The sequence below is a fragment of the Callionymus lyra genome, unplaced genomic scaffold (genome assembly GCF_982586985.1).
Source record: "Callionymus lyra unplaced genomic scaffold, fCalLyr1.hap1.1 HAP1_SCAFFOLD_164, whole genome shotgun sequence".
Taxonomy (NCBI): domain Eukaryota; kingdom Metazoa; phylum Chordata; class Actinopteri; order Syngnathiformes; family Callionymidae; genus Callionymus; species Callionymus lyra.
Window position 1 is genome coordinate 17,501 of NW_028258625.1, and position 17,500 is coordinate 35,000.

General features: G+C 38.0%; 2 protein-coding genes across 2 annotated transcripts in view; both read left to right on the forward strand.

Moving 5' to 3' along the window:
- Nucleotides 1-771: 771 nt before the first annotated feature.
- gas2a (growth arrest-specific 2a) overlaps nucleotides 772-17,500 on the forward strand; it is a 20,336-nt gene continuing 3,607 nt past the window's right edge. Inside the window, 8 exon segments of the mRNA XM_087782616.1 lie at nucleotides 772-916; nucleotides 8,547-8,680; nucleotides 10,612-10,753; nucleotides 14,207-14,270; nucleotides 14,326-14,387; nucleotides 14,390-14,457; nucleotides 16,943-17,014; nucleotides 17,178-17,285. Coding sequence (XP_087638742.1) covers nucleotides 772-916; nucleotides 8,547-8,680; nucleotides 10,612-10,753; nucleotides 14,207-14,270; nucleotides 14,326-14,387; nucleotides 14,390-14,457; nucleotides 16,943-17,014; nucleotides 17,178-17,285 — 795 coding nt within the window.
- LOC148058131 (uncharacterized) lies at nucleotides 14,759-16,203 on the forward strand (the record flags this gene model as incomplete). The annotated part of the gene is made up of 3 exons (XM_087782615.1): nucleotides 14,759-15,441; nucleotides 16,055-16,149; nucleotides 16,199-16,203. Coding segments are annotated over 3 exons (783 nt in total), but the record flags the coding sequence as incomplete, so codon positions are not given.

Below are 17,500 nucleotides of genomic sequence, written 5' to 3' on the forward strand. Positions count from 1 at the left end.
CACTATCACAACACCAGAGTCGAGTACTAGACAATACTACACATATATACTTGTTACTACACTATCACAACACCAGAGTCGAGTACTAGACAATACTACACATATATACTTGTTACTACACTATAACAACACCAGAGTCAAGTACTGGACAATACTACACATATATACTTGTTACTACACTATAACAACACCAGAGTCAAGTACTCAACAATACTACACATATATACTTGTTACTACACTATCACAGCACCAGAGTCAAGTACTGGACAATACTACACATATATACTTGTTACTACACTATCACAACACCAGAGTCAAGTACTGGACAATACTACACATATATACTTGTTACTACACTATAACAACAACAGAGTCAAGTACTGGACAATACTACACATATATACCTGTTACTACACTATAACAACACCAGAGTCAAGTACTCGACAATACTACACATATATACTTGTTGCTACACTATCACAGCACCAGAGTCAAGTACTGGACAATACTACACATATATACTTGTTACTACACTATCACAACACCAGAGTCAAGTCCTGGACAATACTACACATATATACTTGTTACTACACTATCACAACATATTCTTGTATCATGTTAGTATCAACAAACTCTTGAAAATACAATATTTGACACTGAGTTTTGTGTTATACTATGTCAAAAAGTACGTAGATGTACTTTTAAAAGCCAAGAAGGTTTTTGTTTGTTCCAAAACATATCTTGGTCCGCTCTGGTCTCAGGGTCAGAACCATGTGCAGTTCTCTGAGCCCAGAACCAACGGCGGGTCCGGGTCGGACGGACCTGCAACATTACGACCAGCGGCTCAGCAGTCGACACCAGGAGAGTCTGGAACCCATGAAGGAAGACCTGGCGATCTGGATCAACAACCTGCTCAGTGAGTGTGACGTGAAACTCTTTGGATTATTTAACCTTCGTTCTCACTTCAAATCATCTTCAAAGACTCACGAGTGAATAAAGTTAATTTCTACTTCCTTTTCTTCACGCGTTAAACACTCAAACTTGTGTTTGTGTCGAGCAGTAGAATCTACTTCTATTGGAGTCTGACTTCAGTCGAACACGAGACTCCAATCGATCGGAATCTAATTACATTTGTGGAAAGTTCTGAGGAAGCGAGAGGTTCAGGTGCGACTCATGGATCCATTGAGTGAATAATGGGATTCATTAAAGGATGTGTGAGCAGAGAAGGAGTCAGCATTAGTGCAGGATCACACTCTTTAAACACTCTTTAAACACCCTTTAAACACTCTTTAAATACTCTTTAAATACTCTTTGAATACTCTTTAAACACTCTTTAAATACTCTTTAAACACTCTTTAAACACTCTTTGAACACTCTTTGAACACTCTTTGAACACTCTTGAAATACTCTTTAAATACTCTTTAAACACTCTTGAAACACTCTCGAAACGCTCTTTAAATACTCTTTAAACACTCTTTAAACACTCTTTAAACACTCTTTAAATACTCTTTAAACACTCTTTAAACACTCTTTAAACACTCTTTGAACACTCTTTAAACACTCTTGAAACACTCTTTGAACACTCTTTAAACACTCTTGAAACACTCTTTAAACACTCTTTGAACACTCTTTGAACACTCTTTAAATACTCTTTAAACACTCTTTAAACACTCTTTAAATACTCTTTGAACACTCTTTGAACACTCTTTGAACACTCTTTAAACACTCTTTAAACACTCTTTAAACACTCTTTGAACACTCTTTAAACACTCTTTAAATACTCTTTAAACACTCTTGAAACACTCTTTAAACACTCTTTAAACACTCTTTGAACACTCTTTAAATACTCTTTAAACACTCTTTGAACACTCTTTAAACACTCTTGAAACACTCTTTGAACACTCTTTGAACACTCTTTGAACACTCTTTAAATACTCTTTAAACACTCTTGAAACACTCTTGAAACACTCTTTGAACACTCTTTAAACACTCTTTGAACACTCTTTAAACACTCTTTAAACACTCTTTGAACACTCTTTAAACACTCTTTAAATACTCTTTAAACACTCTTGAAACACTCTTTAAACACTCTTTGAACACTCTTTAAATACTCTTTAAACACTCTTTGAACACTCTTTAAACACTCTTTAAATACTCTTTAAACACTCTTGAAACACCCTTTAAACACTCTTTGAACACTCTTTAAATACTCTTTGAACACTCTTTAAACACTCTTTGAACACTCTTTAAACACTCTTTGAACACTCTTTAAATACTATTTAAACACTCTTTGAACACTCTTTGAACACTCTTTGAACACTCTTTAAATACTCTTTAAACACTCTTTGAACACTCTTTAAACACTCTTTGAACACTCTTTGAACACTCTTTGAACACTCTTTAAATACTCTTTAAACACTCTTTGAACACTCTTTAAACACTCTTTGAACACTCTTTGAACACTCTTTAAATACTCTTTAAACACTCTTTGAACACTCTTTAAACACTCTTTAAACACTCTTTGAACACTCTTTAAACACTCTTTGAACACTATTTAAATACTCTTTAAACACTCTTTGAACACTCTTTAAACACTCTTTGAACACTCTTTAAACACTCTTTGAACACTCTTTGAACACTCTTTAAATACTCTTTGAACACTCTTTGAACACTCTTTGAACACTCTTTGAACACTCTTTAAACACTCTTTAAATACTCTTTGAACACTCTTTGAACACTCTTTAAACACTCTTTAAACACTCTTTGAACACTCTTTAAACACTCTTTGAACACTCTTTAAATACTCTTTGAACACTCTTTGAACACTCTTTAAACACTATTTGAACACTCTTTGAACACTCTTTGAACACTCTTTAAATTCTCTTTAAACACTCTTTAAATACTCTTGAAACACTCTTTGAACACTCTTTGAACACTCTTTGAACACTCTTTGAACACTCTTTGAACACTCTTTAAACACTCTTTAAACACTCTTTGAACACTCTTTAAACACTCTTTAAACACTCTTTAAATACTCTTTAAACACTCTTTGAACAGCTCTTTAAATACTCTTTGAACACTCTTTGAACACTCTTTAAATACTCTTTAAACACTCTTTGAACACTCTTTAAACACTCTTTGAACACTCTTTGAACACTCTTTAAATACTCTTTAAACACTCTTTGAACACTCTTTAAACACTCTTTGAACACTCTTTAAACACTCTTTAAACACTCTTTGAACACTCTTTGAACACTCTTTAAACAATCTTTAAATACTCTTTAAACACTCTTTGAACAGCTCTTTAAATACTCTTTGAACACTCTTTGAACACTCTTTAAATACTCTTTAAACACTCTTTGAACACTCTTTAAACACTCTTTGAACACTCTTTGAACACTCTTTAAATACTCTTTAAACACTCTTTGAACACTCTTTAAACACTCTTTGAACACTCTTTAAACACTCTTTGAACACTCTTTAAATACTCTTGAAACACTCTTTGAACACTCTTTAAACACTCTTTAAATACTCTTTGAACACTCTTTGAACACTCTTTAAACACTCTTTAAATACTCTTTGAACACTCTTTGAACACTCTTTAAACACTCTTTAAACACTCTTTGAACACTCTTTGAACACTCTTTGAACACTCTTTGAACACTCTTTAAACACCCTTTGAACACTCTTTGAACACTCTTTAAACACTCTTTGAACACTCTTTAAATACTCTTTAAACACTCTTTGAACACTCTTTAAACACTATTTGAACACTCTTTGAACACTCTTTAAACACTCTTTGAACACTCTTTAAACACTCTTTGAACACTCTTTGAACACTCTTTAAACACTATTTGAACACTCTTTGAACACTCTTTAAACACTCTTTGAACACTCTTTAAATACTCTTTAAACACTCTTTGAACACTCTTTAAACACTATTTGAACACTCTTTGAACACTCTTTAAACACTCTTTGAACACTCTTTGAACACTCTTTGAACACTCTTTAAATACTCTTTAAACACTCTTTGAACACTCTTTAAACACTCTTTGAACACTCTTTGAACACTCTTTAAATACTCTTTAAACACTCTTTGAACACTCTTTAAACACTCTTTGAACACTCTTTAAACACTCTTTAAACACTCTTTGAACACTCTTTGAACACTCTTTAAACACTCTTTAAATACTCTTTAAACACTCTTTGAACAGCTCTTTAAATACTCTTTGAACACTCTTTGAACACTCTTTAAATACTCTTTAAACACTCTTTGAACACTCTTTAAACACTCTTTGAACACTCTTTAAACACTCTTTGAACACTCTTTGAACACTCTTTAAATACTCTTTAAACACTCTTTGAACACTCTTTAAACACTCTTTGAACACTCTTTAAACACTCTTTGAACACTCTTTAAATACTCTTGAAACACTCTTTGAACACTCTTTAAACACTCTTTAAATACTCTTTGAACACTCTTTGAACACTCTTTAAACACTCTTTAAATACTCTTTGAACACTCTTTGAACACTCTTTAAACACTCTTTAAACACTCTTTGAACACTCTTTGAACACTCTTTGAACACTCTTTGAACACTCTTTAAACACCCTTTGAACACTCTTTGAACACTCTTTAAACACTCTTTGAACACTCTTTAAATACTCTTTAAACACTCTTTGAACACTCTTTAAACACTATTTGAACACTCTTTGAACACTCTTTAAACACTCTTTGAACACTCTTTAAACACTCTTTGAACACTCTTTGAACACTCTTTAAACACTATTTGAACACTCTTTGAACACTCTTTAAACACTCTTTGAACACTCTTGAAACACTCTTTAAACACTCTTTAAACACTCTTTGAACACTCTTTAAATACTCTTTAAACACTCTTTGAACACTCTTTAAACACTCTTGAAACACTCTTTGAACACTCTTTGAACACTCTTTGAACACTCTTTAAATACTCTTTAAACACTCTTGAAACACTCTTGAAACACTCTTTGAACACTCTTTAAACACTCTTTGAACACTCTTTAAACACTCTTTAAACACTCTTTGAACACTCTTTAAACACTCTTTAAATACTCTTTAAACACTCTTGAAACACTCTTTAAACACTCTTTGAACACTCTTTAAATACTCTTTAAACACTCTTTGAACACTCTTTAAACACTCTTTAAATACTCTTTAAACACTCTTGAAACACCCTTTAAACACTCTTTGAACACTCTTTAAATACTCTTTGAACACTCTTTAAACACTCTTTGAACACTCTTTAAACACTCTTTGAACACTCTTTAAATACTATTTAAACACTCTTTGAACACTCTTTGAACACTCTTTGAACACTCTTTAAATACTCTTTAAACACTCTTTGAACACTCTTTAAACACTCTTTGAACACTCTTTGAACACTCTTTGAACACTCTTTAAATACTCTTTAAACACTCTTTGAACACTCTTTAAACACTCTTTGAACACTCTTTGAACACTCTTTAAATACTCTTTAAACACTCTTTGAACACTCTTTAAACACTCTTTAAACACTCTTTGAACACTCTTTAAACACTCTTTGAACACTATTTAAATACTCTTTAAACACTCTTTGAACACTCTTTAAACACTCTTTGAACACTCTTTAAACACTCTTTGAACACTCTTTGAACACTCTTTAAATACTCTTTGAACACTCTTTGAACACTCTTTGAACACTCTTTGAACACTCTTTAAACACTCTTTAAATACTCTTTGAACACTCTTTGAACACTCTTTAAACACTCTTTAAACACTCTTTGAACACTCTTTAAACACTCTTTGAACACTCTTTAAATACTCTTTGAACACTCTTTGAACACTCTTTAAACACTATTTGAACACTCTTTGAACACTCTTTGAACACTCTTTAAATTCTCTTTAAACACTCTTTAAATACTCTTGAAACACTCTTTGAACACTCTTTGAACACTCTTTGAACACTCTTTGAACACTCTTTGAACACTCTTTAAACACTCTTTAAACACTCTTTGAACACTCTTTAAACACTCTTTAAACACTCTTTAAATACTCTTTAAACACTCTTTGAACAGCTCTTTAAATACTCTTTGAACACTCTTTGAACACTCTTTAAATACTCTTTAAACACTCTTTGAACACTCTTTAAACACTCTTTGAACACTCTTTGAACACTCTTTAAATACTCTTTAAACACTCTTTGAACACTCTTTAAACACTCTTTGAACACTCTTTAAACACTCTTTAAACACTCTTTGAACACTCTTTGAACACTCTTTAAACAATCTTTAAATACTCTTTAAACACTCTTTGAACAGCTCTTTAAATACTCTTTGAACACTCTTTGAACACTCTTTAAATACTCTTTAAACACTCTTTGAACACTCTTTAAACACTCTTTGAACACTCTTTGAACACTCTTTAAATACTCTTTAAACACTCTTTGAACACTCTTTAAACACTCTTTGAACACTCTTTAAACACTCTTTGAACACTCTTTAAATACTCTTGAAACACTCTTTGAACACTCTTTAAACACTCTTTAAATACTCTTTGAACACTCTTTGAACACTCTTTAAACACTCTTTAAATACTCTTTGAACACTCTTTGAACACTCTTTAAACACTCTTTAAACACTCTTTGAACACTCTTTGAACACTCTTTGAACACTCTTTGAACACTCTTTAAACACCCTTTGAACACTCTTTGAACACTCTTTAAACACTCTTTGAACACTCTTTAAATACTCTTTAAACACTCTTTGAACACTCTTTAAACACTATTTGAACACTCTTTGAACACTCTTTAAACACTCTTTGAACACTCTTTAAACACTCTTTGAACACTCTTTGAACACTCTTTAAACACTATTTGAACACTCTTTGAACACTCTTTAAACACTCTTTGAACACTCTTTAAATACTCTTTAAACACTCTTTGAACACTCTTTAAACACTATTTGAACACTCTTTGAACACTCTTTAAACACTCTTTGAACACTCTTTGAACACTCTTTGAACACTCTTTAAATACTCTTTAAACACTCTTTGAACACTCTTTAAACACTCTTTGAACACTCTTTGAACACTCTTTAAATACTCTTTAAACACTCTTTGAACACTCTTTAAACACTCTTTGAACACTCTTTAAACACTCTTTAAACACTCTTTGAACACTCTTTGAACACTCTTTAAACACTCTTTAAATACTCTTTAAACACTCTTTGAACAGCTCTTTAAATACTCTTTGAACACTCTTTGAACACTCTTTAAATACTCTTTAAACACTCTTTGAACACTCTTTAAACACTCTTTGAACACTCTTTAAACACTCTTTGAACACTCTTTGAACACTCTTTAAATACTCTTTAAACACTCTTTGAACACTCTTTAAACACTCTTTGAACACTCTTTAAACACTCTTTGAACACTCTTTAAATACTCTTGAAACACTCTTTGAACACTCTTTAAACACTCTTTAAATACTCTTTGAACACTCTTTGAACACTCTTTAAACACTCTTTAAATACTCTTTGAACACTCTTTGAACACTCTTTAAACACTCTTTAAACACTCTTTGAACACTCTTTGAACACTCTTTGAACACTCTTTGAACACTCTTTAAACACCCTTTGAACACTCTTTGAACACTCTTTAAACACTCTTTGAACACTCTTTAAATACTCTTTAAACACTCTTTGAACACTCTTTAAACACTATTTGAACACTCTTTGAACACTCTTTAAACACTCTTTGAACACTCTTTAAACACTCTTTGAACACTCTTTGAACACTCTTTAAACACTATTTGAACACTCTTTGAACACTCTTTAAACACTCTTTGAACACTCTTTAAATACTCTTTAAACACTCTTTGAACACTCTTTAAACACTATTTGAACACTCTTTGAACACTCTTTAAACACTCTTTGAACACTCTTTGAACACTCTTTAAATACTCTTGAAACACTCTTTGAACACTCTTTGAACACTCTTTAAACACTCTTTGAACACTCTTTGAACACTCTTTAAACACTCTTTAAACACTCTTTGAACACTCTTTGAACACTCTTTAAATACTCTTGAAACACTCTTTGAACACTCTTCAAATACTCTTTGAACACTCTTTGAACACTCTTTTAATAATAATAATAATTTTAAGAATATATAATATATATATAATTATAAGAATATATAATATAATATATATTTAATTATAAGAATATATAATATATATTTAATTATAAGAATATATAATATATATATAATTATAAGAATATATAATATATATTTAATTATAAGAATATATAATATATATATAATTATAAGAATATATAATATATATATAATTATAACAATCATAGAGGTCTAAATAAAGGACCCACAGAACCAAGTCTCCTCCAGTTTCACGTGATCTAACCCAGAAAGAACCATCAGTACCAGTGAAGAAACATCAAGTCATCGTTCCTCAACTAGGTTTCTCAGAACATTGTCTTCTTCTGCTCACAGTGTTCTTCACTCTCAGGTCTGGACCTCACGTCTGACTCGTTCATGGAGCGTCTGGACAACGGAGTGGTTCTGTGTGAGCTCGCCGAGACCCTGACCGAGAAGTTCAGGAACCACTGCAGCCCAGACCAGGAGGTGCTGAGCAAGAACCAGGTACATGTTGGATAGTGTTGGACCAGGTTCAGGGTTGAACATTCTTTCTCAAGAGATACTTGATGAATACTTTGAAGAAAGATCTCAAGACTGTTGAGGAAACATGAAGCAAACGTCTCTTTGTTGTCTCTGGAGAAGATCTTCTGCTGCTGGTCCTGACGTGACACGACTCACTGGAACAAACTCGCGACTCACGGATCGTAAAGTTGATGGAAAACATCACGAAGACTCGTCTATGATCCAACCTCAGGGAACTTGTTTTTCTTTTCTGACTGAGGACACAAGTACACAACAAGTACACAACAAGTACACAACAAGTACACAACAAGAAAACAAACGTACAAGCGTCAGAGTCTTGAAACTAATAACTTCACAGGGTTTTAAAAAGTCGATGAGTTTGTTGTGTTGAGTCGTTACAAGTTTTCTATGGTGGTGAAGAAAGAGCTGAGCCAAAAGACTGAGAGGCCTTTGTGAGTTGAGAGAGTCTGGACTCTGGGAGATCGTGTGACGAGCTCATGCGTTCAGGAGAGACTCAGAGTAGAACTGTTGCTTCTCAACATGGTGAGAGGTCAGTGGAGGTGGAGTCCTCGGGCAGAGCCGGGACACGTTGAAGATCCGTGGACCGACCTTTGATAAGAAGTCTTTGTTTGACGACTGATCAGAACCATCGTTAGATTAAAGTATTATCAGGTAAAAGTATCATAAGGTTAAAGTATCATCAGGTAAAAGTATCATAAGGTAAAAGTATCATTGGGTAAAAGTATCATCAGATAAAAGTATCATAAGGCTAAAGTATCATCAGGTAAAAGTATCATAAGGTAAAAGTATCATAAGGTAAAAGTATCATCAGATAAAAGTATCATCAGGTAAAAGTATCATCAGGTAAAAGTATCATCAGGTAAAACTATCATAAGGTTAAAGTATCATCAGGTAAAAGTATCATAAGGTAAAAGTATCATAAGGCTAAAGTATCATCAGGTAAAACTATCATAAGGTAAAAGTATCATCAGGTAAAACTATCATAAGGTTAAAGTATCATCAGGTAAAAGTATCATAAGGTAAAAGTATCATAAGGCTAAAGTATCATCAGGTAAAACTATCATAAGGTAAAAGTATCATCGGGTAAAAGTATCATCAGGTAAAAGTATCATCAGATAAAAGTATCATCAGGTAAAAGTATCATCAGGTAAAAGTATCATCAGGTAAAAGTATCAGCAGGTAAAAGTATCATAAGGTAAAAGTATCATTGGGTAAAAGTATCATCAGGTAAAAGTATCATAAGGCTAAAGTATCATCAGGTAAAAGTATCATAAGGTAAAAGTATCATAAGGTAAAAGTATCATCAGATAAAAGTATCATCAGGTAAAAGTATCATCAGGTAAAAGTATCATCAGGTAAAACTATCATAAGGTTAAAGTATCATCAGGTAAAAGTATCATAAGGCTAAAGTATCATCAGGTAAAACTATCATAAGGTAAAAGTATCATCGGGTAAAAGTATCATCAGGTAAAAGTATCATCAGATAAAAGTATCAACAGGTAAAAGTATCATCAGGTAAAAGTATCATCAGGTAAAAGTATCAGCAGGTAAAAGTATCATCAGGTAAAAGTATCATCAGGTAAAACTATCATAAGGTTAAACTATCATCAGGTAAAGTATCATCAGGTAAAACTATCATAAGGTTAAACTATCATCAGGTAAAGTATCATCAGGTAAAACTATCATAAGGTTAAACTATCATCAGGTAAAGTATCATCAGGTAAAACTATCATAAGGTTAAACTATCATCAGGTAAAGTATCATCAGGTAAAACTATCATAAGGTTAAACTATCATCAGGTAAAGTATCATCAGGTAAAACTATCATAAGGTTAAACTATCATCAGGTAAAGTATCATCAGGTAAAAGTATTGAACTGATCGTCTTCCACAGAACTTTCCTCGCCGCAGGATTCCGTGTCGCCGCAGTGCTCCGTCCGGATCCTTCTTCGCTCGTGACAACGCCGCCAACTTCCTGTCCTGGTGTCGACGGGTCGGCGTCGGAGAGACTTGTTTGTTCGAGTCAGAGGGTCTCGGTGAGTCGTTTCTTCTTCTCTACACTTTATCGGACTTTGTTCGTCTTGACATCAGAACCAAAGACGCGTCAAAGTTGGAGAAAAGTCGTCCAACAATATGCAAATGTTCTGTGAAGCTCCTCCCACTGAGCAACACTGTGGGCGTCACTTCCTGTTTCTCCTTTGATGTGAATCAACTTTCACCTGTTAATACACTTTTCTACATCTCTGTACTTTTCTAATGTCTTTCATTCGTTCATATTCATTTACTAACAATTCTTCTTTTCTCTCCTTCTGTCGCTTCTGTCCATCACTGCTGCTCATACAGAACCAGGTTTGTGTTTTCAGTGTTTCAGGGTCATAGTCGTTCTACGACATCAAAGTCTTATAAGTCATTAAGTCATTAAGTCATTAAGTCATTAAAGTCATTAAAGTCATTAAGTCATTAAAGTCATTAAAGTCATTAAAGTCATAAATATGATTAAAGTCATAAAAGTCATAAATATTATCAAAGTCATAAAAGTCATTAAGTCATAAAAGTCATAAAAGTCATTAAAGTCATTAAAGTCATTAAAGTCATTAAAGTCATTAAAGTCATAAAAGTCATAAATATGATTAAAGTCATAAAAGTCATAAATATTATCAAAGTCATAAAAGTCATTAAGTCATAAAAGTCATAAAAGTCATAAAAGTCATAAAAGTCATAAAAGTCATAAATATGATTAAAGTCATAAAAGTCATAAAAGTCATTAAGTCATTAAAGTAATAAAAGTCATAAAAGTCATAAAAGTCATTAAGTCATTAAAGTAATAAAAGTCATAAAAGTCATAAAAGTCATTAAGTCATTAAAGTCATAAAAGTCATAAAAGTCATGAAAGTCATAAAAGTCATAAATATGATTAAAGTCATAAATATTATCAAAGTCATAAATATGATTAAAGTCATAAGTCATAAATATTATCAAAGTCATTAAAGTCATTAAAGTCATAAAAGTCATTAAGTCATTAAGTCATTAAAGTAATAAAAGTCATAAAAGTCATTAAGTCATTAAAGTTATCAAAGTCCTAAAAGTCATTAAAGTCCTAAAAGTCATAAAAGTCATAAAAGTCATAAAAGTCATAAAAGTCATAAAAGTCATAAAAGTCATAAATATGATTAAAGTCATAAAAGTCATAAATATTATCAAAGTCATTAAAGTCATAAAAGTCATTAAGTCATTAAGTCATTAAGTCATTAAGTCATTAAGTCATTAAAGTAATAAAAGTCATAAAAGTCATAAAAGTCATAAATATGATTAAAGTCATAAAAGTCATAAATATTATCAAAGTCATTAAAGTCATAAAAGTCATTAAGTCATTAAGTCATTAAAGTAATAAAAGTCATAAAAGTCATTAAGTCATTAAAGTTATCAAAGTCCTAAAAGTCATTAAAGTCATAAAAGTCATAAAAGTCATAAAAGTCATAAAAGTCATAAATGTGATTAAAGTCATAAAAGTCATAAATATTATCAAAGTCATTAAAGTCATTAAAGTCATTAAAGTCATTAAAGTCATTAAGTCATTAAAGTAATAAAAGTCATAAAAGTCATTAAGTCATTAAAGTTATCAAAGTCCTAAAAGTCATCTTCCCTCACTTTATTTATTTGAAACAAATCTCTTCATGTTTCAAGTCAGATAATGTTGTATTTATACTCAACACTCGTCTGTTAGGGACTTTATTTAAAAACTTCTGGCGCCAAAGAGTGTAACTGCAGTGGCAAGAAATCTCTGATGCGTTTCTGACAAATACAGCATAAATATTGGATTCGTTTTCTTGTTGAGTCAGTTTTTATCTTGAGGTCAAAAGTCTCTTTGGACTTAAAATCTGTTGTAATTTGGGTCACATGACTCGAATGTCATCGTTTAACTGTGTTAGACAACACTAGGTGAGTGTGTGGTGAGAGGAACAACCACACACTCACCTAGTGTTGTCTAACACTAGGTGAGTGTGAGGTGAGAGGAACAACCACACACTCACCTAGTGTTGTCTAACACTAGGTGAGTGTGAGGTGAGAGGAACAACCACACACTCACCTAGTGTTGTCTAACACAAGGTGAGTGTGAGGTGAGAGGAACAACCTCACACTCACCTAGTGTTGTCTAACACTAGGTGAGTGTGAGGTGAGAGGAACAACCACACACTCACCTAGTGTTGTCTAACACAAGGTGAGTGTGAGGTGAGAGGAACAACCACACACTCACCTAGTGTTGTCTAACACTAGGTGAGTGTGAGGTGAGAGGAACAACCACACACTCACCTAGTGTTGTCTAACACAAGGTGAGTGTGAGGTGAGAGGAACAACCACACACTCACCTAGTGTTGTCTAACACTAGGTGAGTGTGAGGTGAGAGGAACAACCACACACTCACCTAGTGTTGTCTAACACAAGGTGAGTGTGAGGTGAGAGGAACAACCTCACACTCACCTAGTGTTGACTAACACTAGGTGAGTGTGAGGTGAGAGGAACAACCTCACACTCACCTAGTGTTGTCTAACACAAGGTGAGTGTGAGGTGAGAGGAACAACCTCACACTCACCTAGTGTTGACTAACACTAGGTGAGTGTGAGGTGAGAGGAACAACCTCACACTCACCTAGTGTTGTCTAACACTAGGTGAGTGTGAGGTGAGAGGAACAACCTCACACTCAACTAGTGTTGTCTAACACTAGGTGAGTGTGAGGTGAGAGGAACAACCTCACACTCACCTAGTGTTGACTAACACTAGGTGAGTGTGAGGTGAGAGGAACAACCTCACACTCACCTAGTGTTGACTAACACTAGGTGAGTGTGAGGTGAGAGGAACAACCTCACACTCACCTAGTGTTGTCTAACACTAGGTGAGTGTGAGGTGAGAGGAACAACCACACACTCACCTAGTGTTGTCTAACACTAGGTGAGTGTGAGGTGAGAGGAACAACCTCACACTCAGCCATTGTGTGGTTTGGGCCGAAGCAAGCGAAGCAGAGGACATGTGTGTCTCCAGGGAGGCTTAACATGCACACATTTGTCTCTTCAATATTCATGAGTTCACTCACATTCGATTTTCACTGTCAGGAGGTTTCTGCTGAGTTGAAAAGGAGGTGCGCTGGTATTACGCACCTCTTATAGGGGGTGGGCTGCACCCCGTCTGGTTATTCATTGAGCTTTTCAGAGAAGAGGCCTCGAGGATAAACGAATAGAGAGATGAAACTTTATTGATCCCTCTGAAGTTAATAATGTTATATTATAATAGCGAAGCGGTTAGAGGGCGGAGCACCAAAAGAGGTAGAACACAGAAGTTAATTTATCTTATTTTCTCCTCCATTCCAACATGATTCAGAGGTCAGAGGTTAAATGAGTCGTAGACTTGAGAGAAACGATAGAAACATAAAGTTTCTTAACCATGTGTTTTGTTTCTTCATCACCTTCACCTGTCGACCTCACCTGTGTTCTCAGTTCTGCACAAGCAGCCGCGAGAGGTTTGTCTGTGTCTCCTGGAGCTCGGAAGGATAGCCTACAGGTTTGCTTGACCTTTGAACTCTTCCTGTCATCGTCTGAACCCGTTTTCATCGAAGGTTCAACGTGAAGCCGCCGGCTCTGGTTCAACTGGAGAGAGAGATCGAGCAGGAGGAGGAGTCTCACCCCCAGTCTCACCCCCAGTCTCACCCCCAGTCTCACCCCCAGTCTCACCCCCAGTCTCACCCCCAGTCTTACCCTCAGTCTCACCTTCAGTCTCACCCCCAGTCTCACCCCCAGTCTCACCCTCAGTCTCACCCTCAGTCTCACCCCCAGTCTTACCCTCAGTCTCACCTTCAGTCTCACCCCCAGTCTCACCCCCAGTCTCACCCTCAGTCTCACCCCCAGTCTCACCCTCAGTCTCACCCCCAGTCTTACCCTCAGTCTCACCTTCAGTCTCACCCCCAGTCTCACCCCCAGTCTCACCCTCAGTCTCACCCCCAGTCTCACCCTCAGTCTGACCCTCAGTCTCACCCTCAGTCTCACCCCCAGTCTCACCCTCAGTCTCACCCTCAGTCTCACCCTCAGTCTCACCCTCAGTCTCACCCTCAGTCTCACCCTCAGTCTGACCCTCAGTCTCACCCTCAGTCTCACCCCCAGTCTCACCCTCAGTCTCACCCTCAGTCTCACCCTCAGTCTCACCCCCAGTCTCACCCTCAGTCTCACCCTCAGTCTCACCCTCAGTCTCACCCCCAGTCTCACCCCCAGTCTCACCCTCAGTCTCACCCTCAGTCTCACCCTCAGTCTCACCCTCAGTCTCACCCCCAGTCTCACCCTCAGTCTCACCCTCAGTCTGACCCTCAGTCTCACCCTCAGTCTCACCCTCAGTCTCACCCTCAGTCTCACCCCCAGTCTCACCCTCAGTCTCACCCCCAGTCTCACCCTCAGTCTCACCCCCAGTCTCACCCTCAGTCTCACCCTCAGTCTCACCCTCAGTCTCCCCCTCAGCCTCACCCTCAGTCTCACCCTCAGTCTCACCCTCAGTCTCCCCCTCAGCCTCACCCTCAGTCTCCCCCTCAGTCTCCCCCTCAGTCTGACCCTCAGTCTCACCCTCAGTCTGACCCCCAGTCTCACCCTCAGTCTCACCCTCAGTCTCACCCCCAGTCTCACCCCCAGTCTCACCCTCAGTCTGACCCTCAGTCTCACCCTCAGTCTCACCCTCAGTCTCACCCTCAGTCTCACCCTCAGTCTCCCCCTCAGTCTCACCCTCAGTCTCACCCTCAGTCTCACCCTCAGTCTGACCCTCAGTCTCACCCTCAGTCTGACCCTCAGTCTCACCCCCAGTCTCACCCTCAGTCTCACCCTCAGTCTCACCCTCAGTCTCACCCCCAGTCTCCCCCTCAGTCTCACCCTCAGTCTCACCCTCAGTCTCACCCTCAGTCTCACCCTCAGTCTCACCCTCAGTCTCACCCCCAGTCTCCCCCTCAGTCTCCCCCTCAGTCTGACCCTCAGTCTCACCCTCAGTCTGACCCCCAGTCTCCCCCTCAGTCTCACCCTCAGTCTCACCCTCAGTCTCACCCCCAGTCTCACCCTCAGTCTCACCCTCAGTCTCACCCTCAGTCTCACCCCCAGTCTCCCCCTCAGTCTCCCCCTCAGTCTGACCCTCAGTCTCACCCTCAGTCTGACCCCCAGTCTCACCCTCAGTCTCACCCTCAGTCTCCCCCTCAGTCTGACCCTCAGTCTCACCCTCAGTCTCACCCTCAGTCTGACCCCCAGTCTCCCCCTCAGTCTCACCCTCAGTCTCACCCTCAGTCTCACCCCCAGTCTCACCCTCAGTCTCACCCTCAGTCTCACCCTCAGTCTCACCCCCAGTCTCCCCCTCAGTCTCACCCCCAGTCTGACCCTCAGTCTGACCCTCAGTCTGACCCTCAGTCTCACCCTCAGTCTGACCCCCAGTCTCACCCTCAGTCTCACCCTCAGTCTCCCCCTCAGTCTGACCCTCAGTCTCACCCTCAGTCTGACCCCCAGTCTCCCCCTCAGTCTCACCCTCAGTCTCACCCTCAGTCTCACCCCCAGTCTCACCCTCAGTCTCACCCTCAGTCTCACCCTCAGTCTCACCCCCAGTCTCCCCCTCAGTCTCCCCCTCAGTCTGACCCTCAGTCTCACCCTCAGTCTGACCCCCAGTCTCACCCTCAGTCTCACCCTCAGTCTCCCCCTCAGTCTGACCCTCAGTCTCACCCTCAGTCTGACCCCCAGTCTCACCCTCAGTCTCACCCTCAGTCTCACCCTCAGTCTCACCCTCAGTCTCACCCTCAGTCTCACCCTCAGTCTCACCCTCAGTCTCACCCTCAGTCTCACCCTCAGTCTCACCCTCAGTCTCACCCCCAGTCTCACCCTCAGTCTCACCCTCAGTCTCACCCTCAGTCTCACCCCCAGTCTCCCCCTCAGTCTCCCCCTCAGTCTGACCCTCAGTCTCACCCTCAGTCTGACCCCCAGTCTCACCCTCAGTCTCACCCTCAGTCTCCCCCTCAGTCTGACCCTCAGTCTCACCCTCAGTCTGACCCCCAGTCTCACCCTCAGTCTCACCCTCAGTCTCACCCTCAGTCTCACCCTCAGTCTCACCCTCAGTCTCACCCTCAGTCTCACCCTCAGTCTCACCCTCAGTCTCACCCTCAGTCTCACCCTCAGTCTCACCCTCAGTCTCACCCTCAGTCTCACCCTCAGTCTCACCCTCAGTCTCACTCCTCCACGGCTCCCGCCAAAGTCACTTCCACAAAGAAAAGCTCAGGAAAACTGCTCGACGATTCAGTAAGACTTTGATTTCAATGTTGACTGTGTGTTTGTGCTGATCTGTGTGTGTGTGTGTGTGTGTGTGTGTGTGTGTGTGTGTGTGTGTGTGTGTGTGTGTGTGTGTGTGTGTGTGTGTGTGTGTGTGTGTGTGTGTGTGTGTGTGTGTGTGTGTGTGTGTCAGGTCAGACAGATCTCTGACGACCAGCCCTGCAGATGTTCAAATAAATTCCACGTTGAGAGACACTCGCAGGGTCGCTATCGTGTCGGAGAGAAAATGCTCTTTATACGAGTGAGTATTGTCAACTACACAACCACAGTTACACTATGATCACAACACCATAACAATCACAACTACACAATGATCACAACAATCACAACTACACAACGATCCAACACCATAACAATCACAACTACACAACAATCAAAACAACACAACAATCACAACAACTTAACAATCACAATGATCACAACAACATAATAATCACATATATTGATAAAACTTTA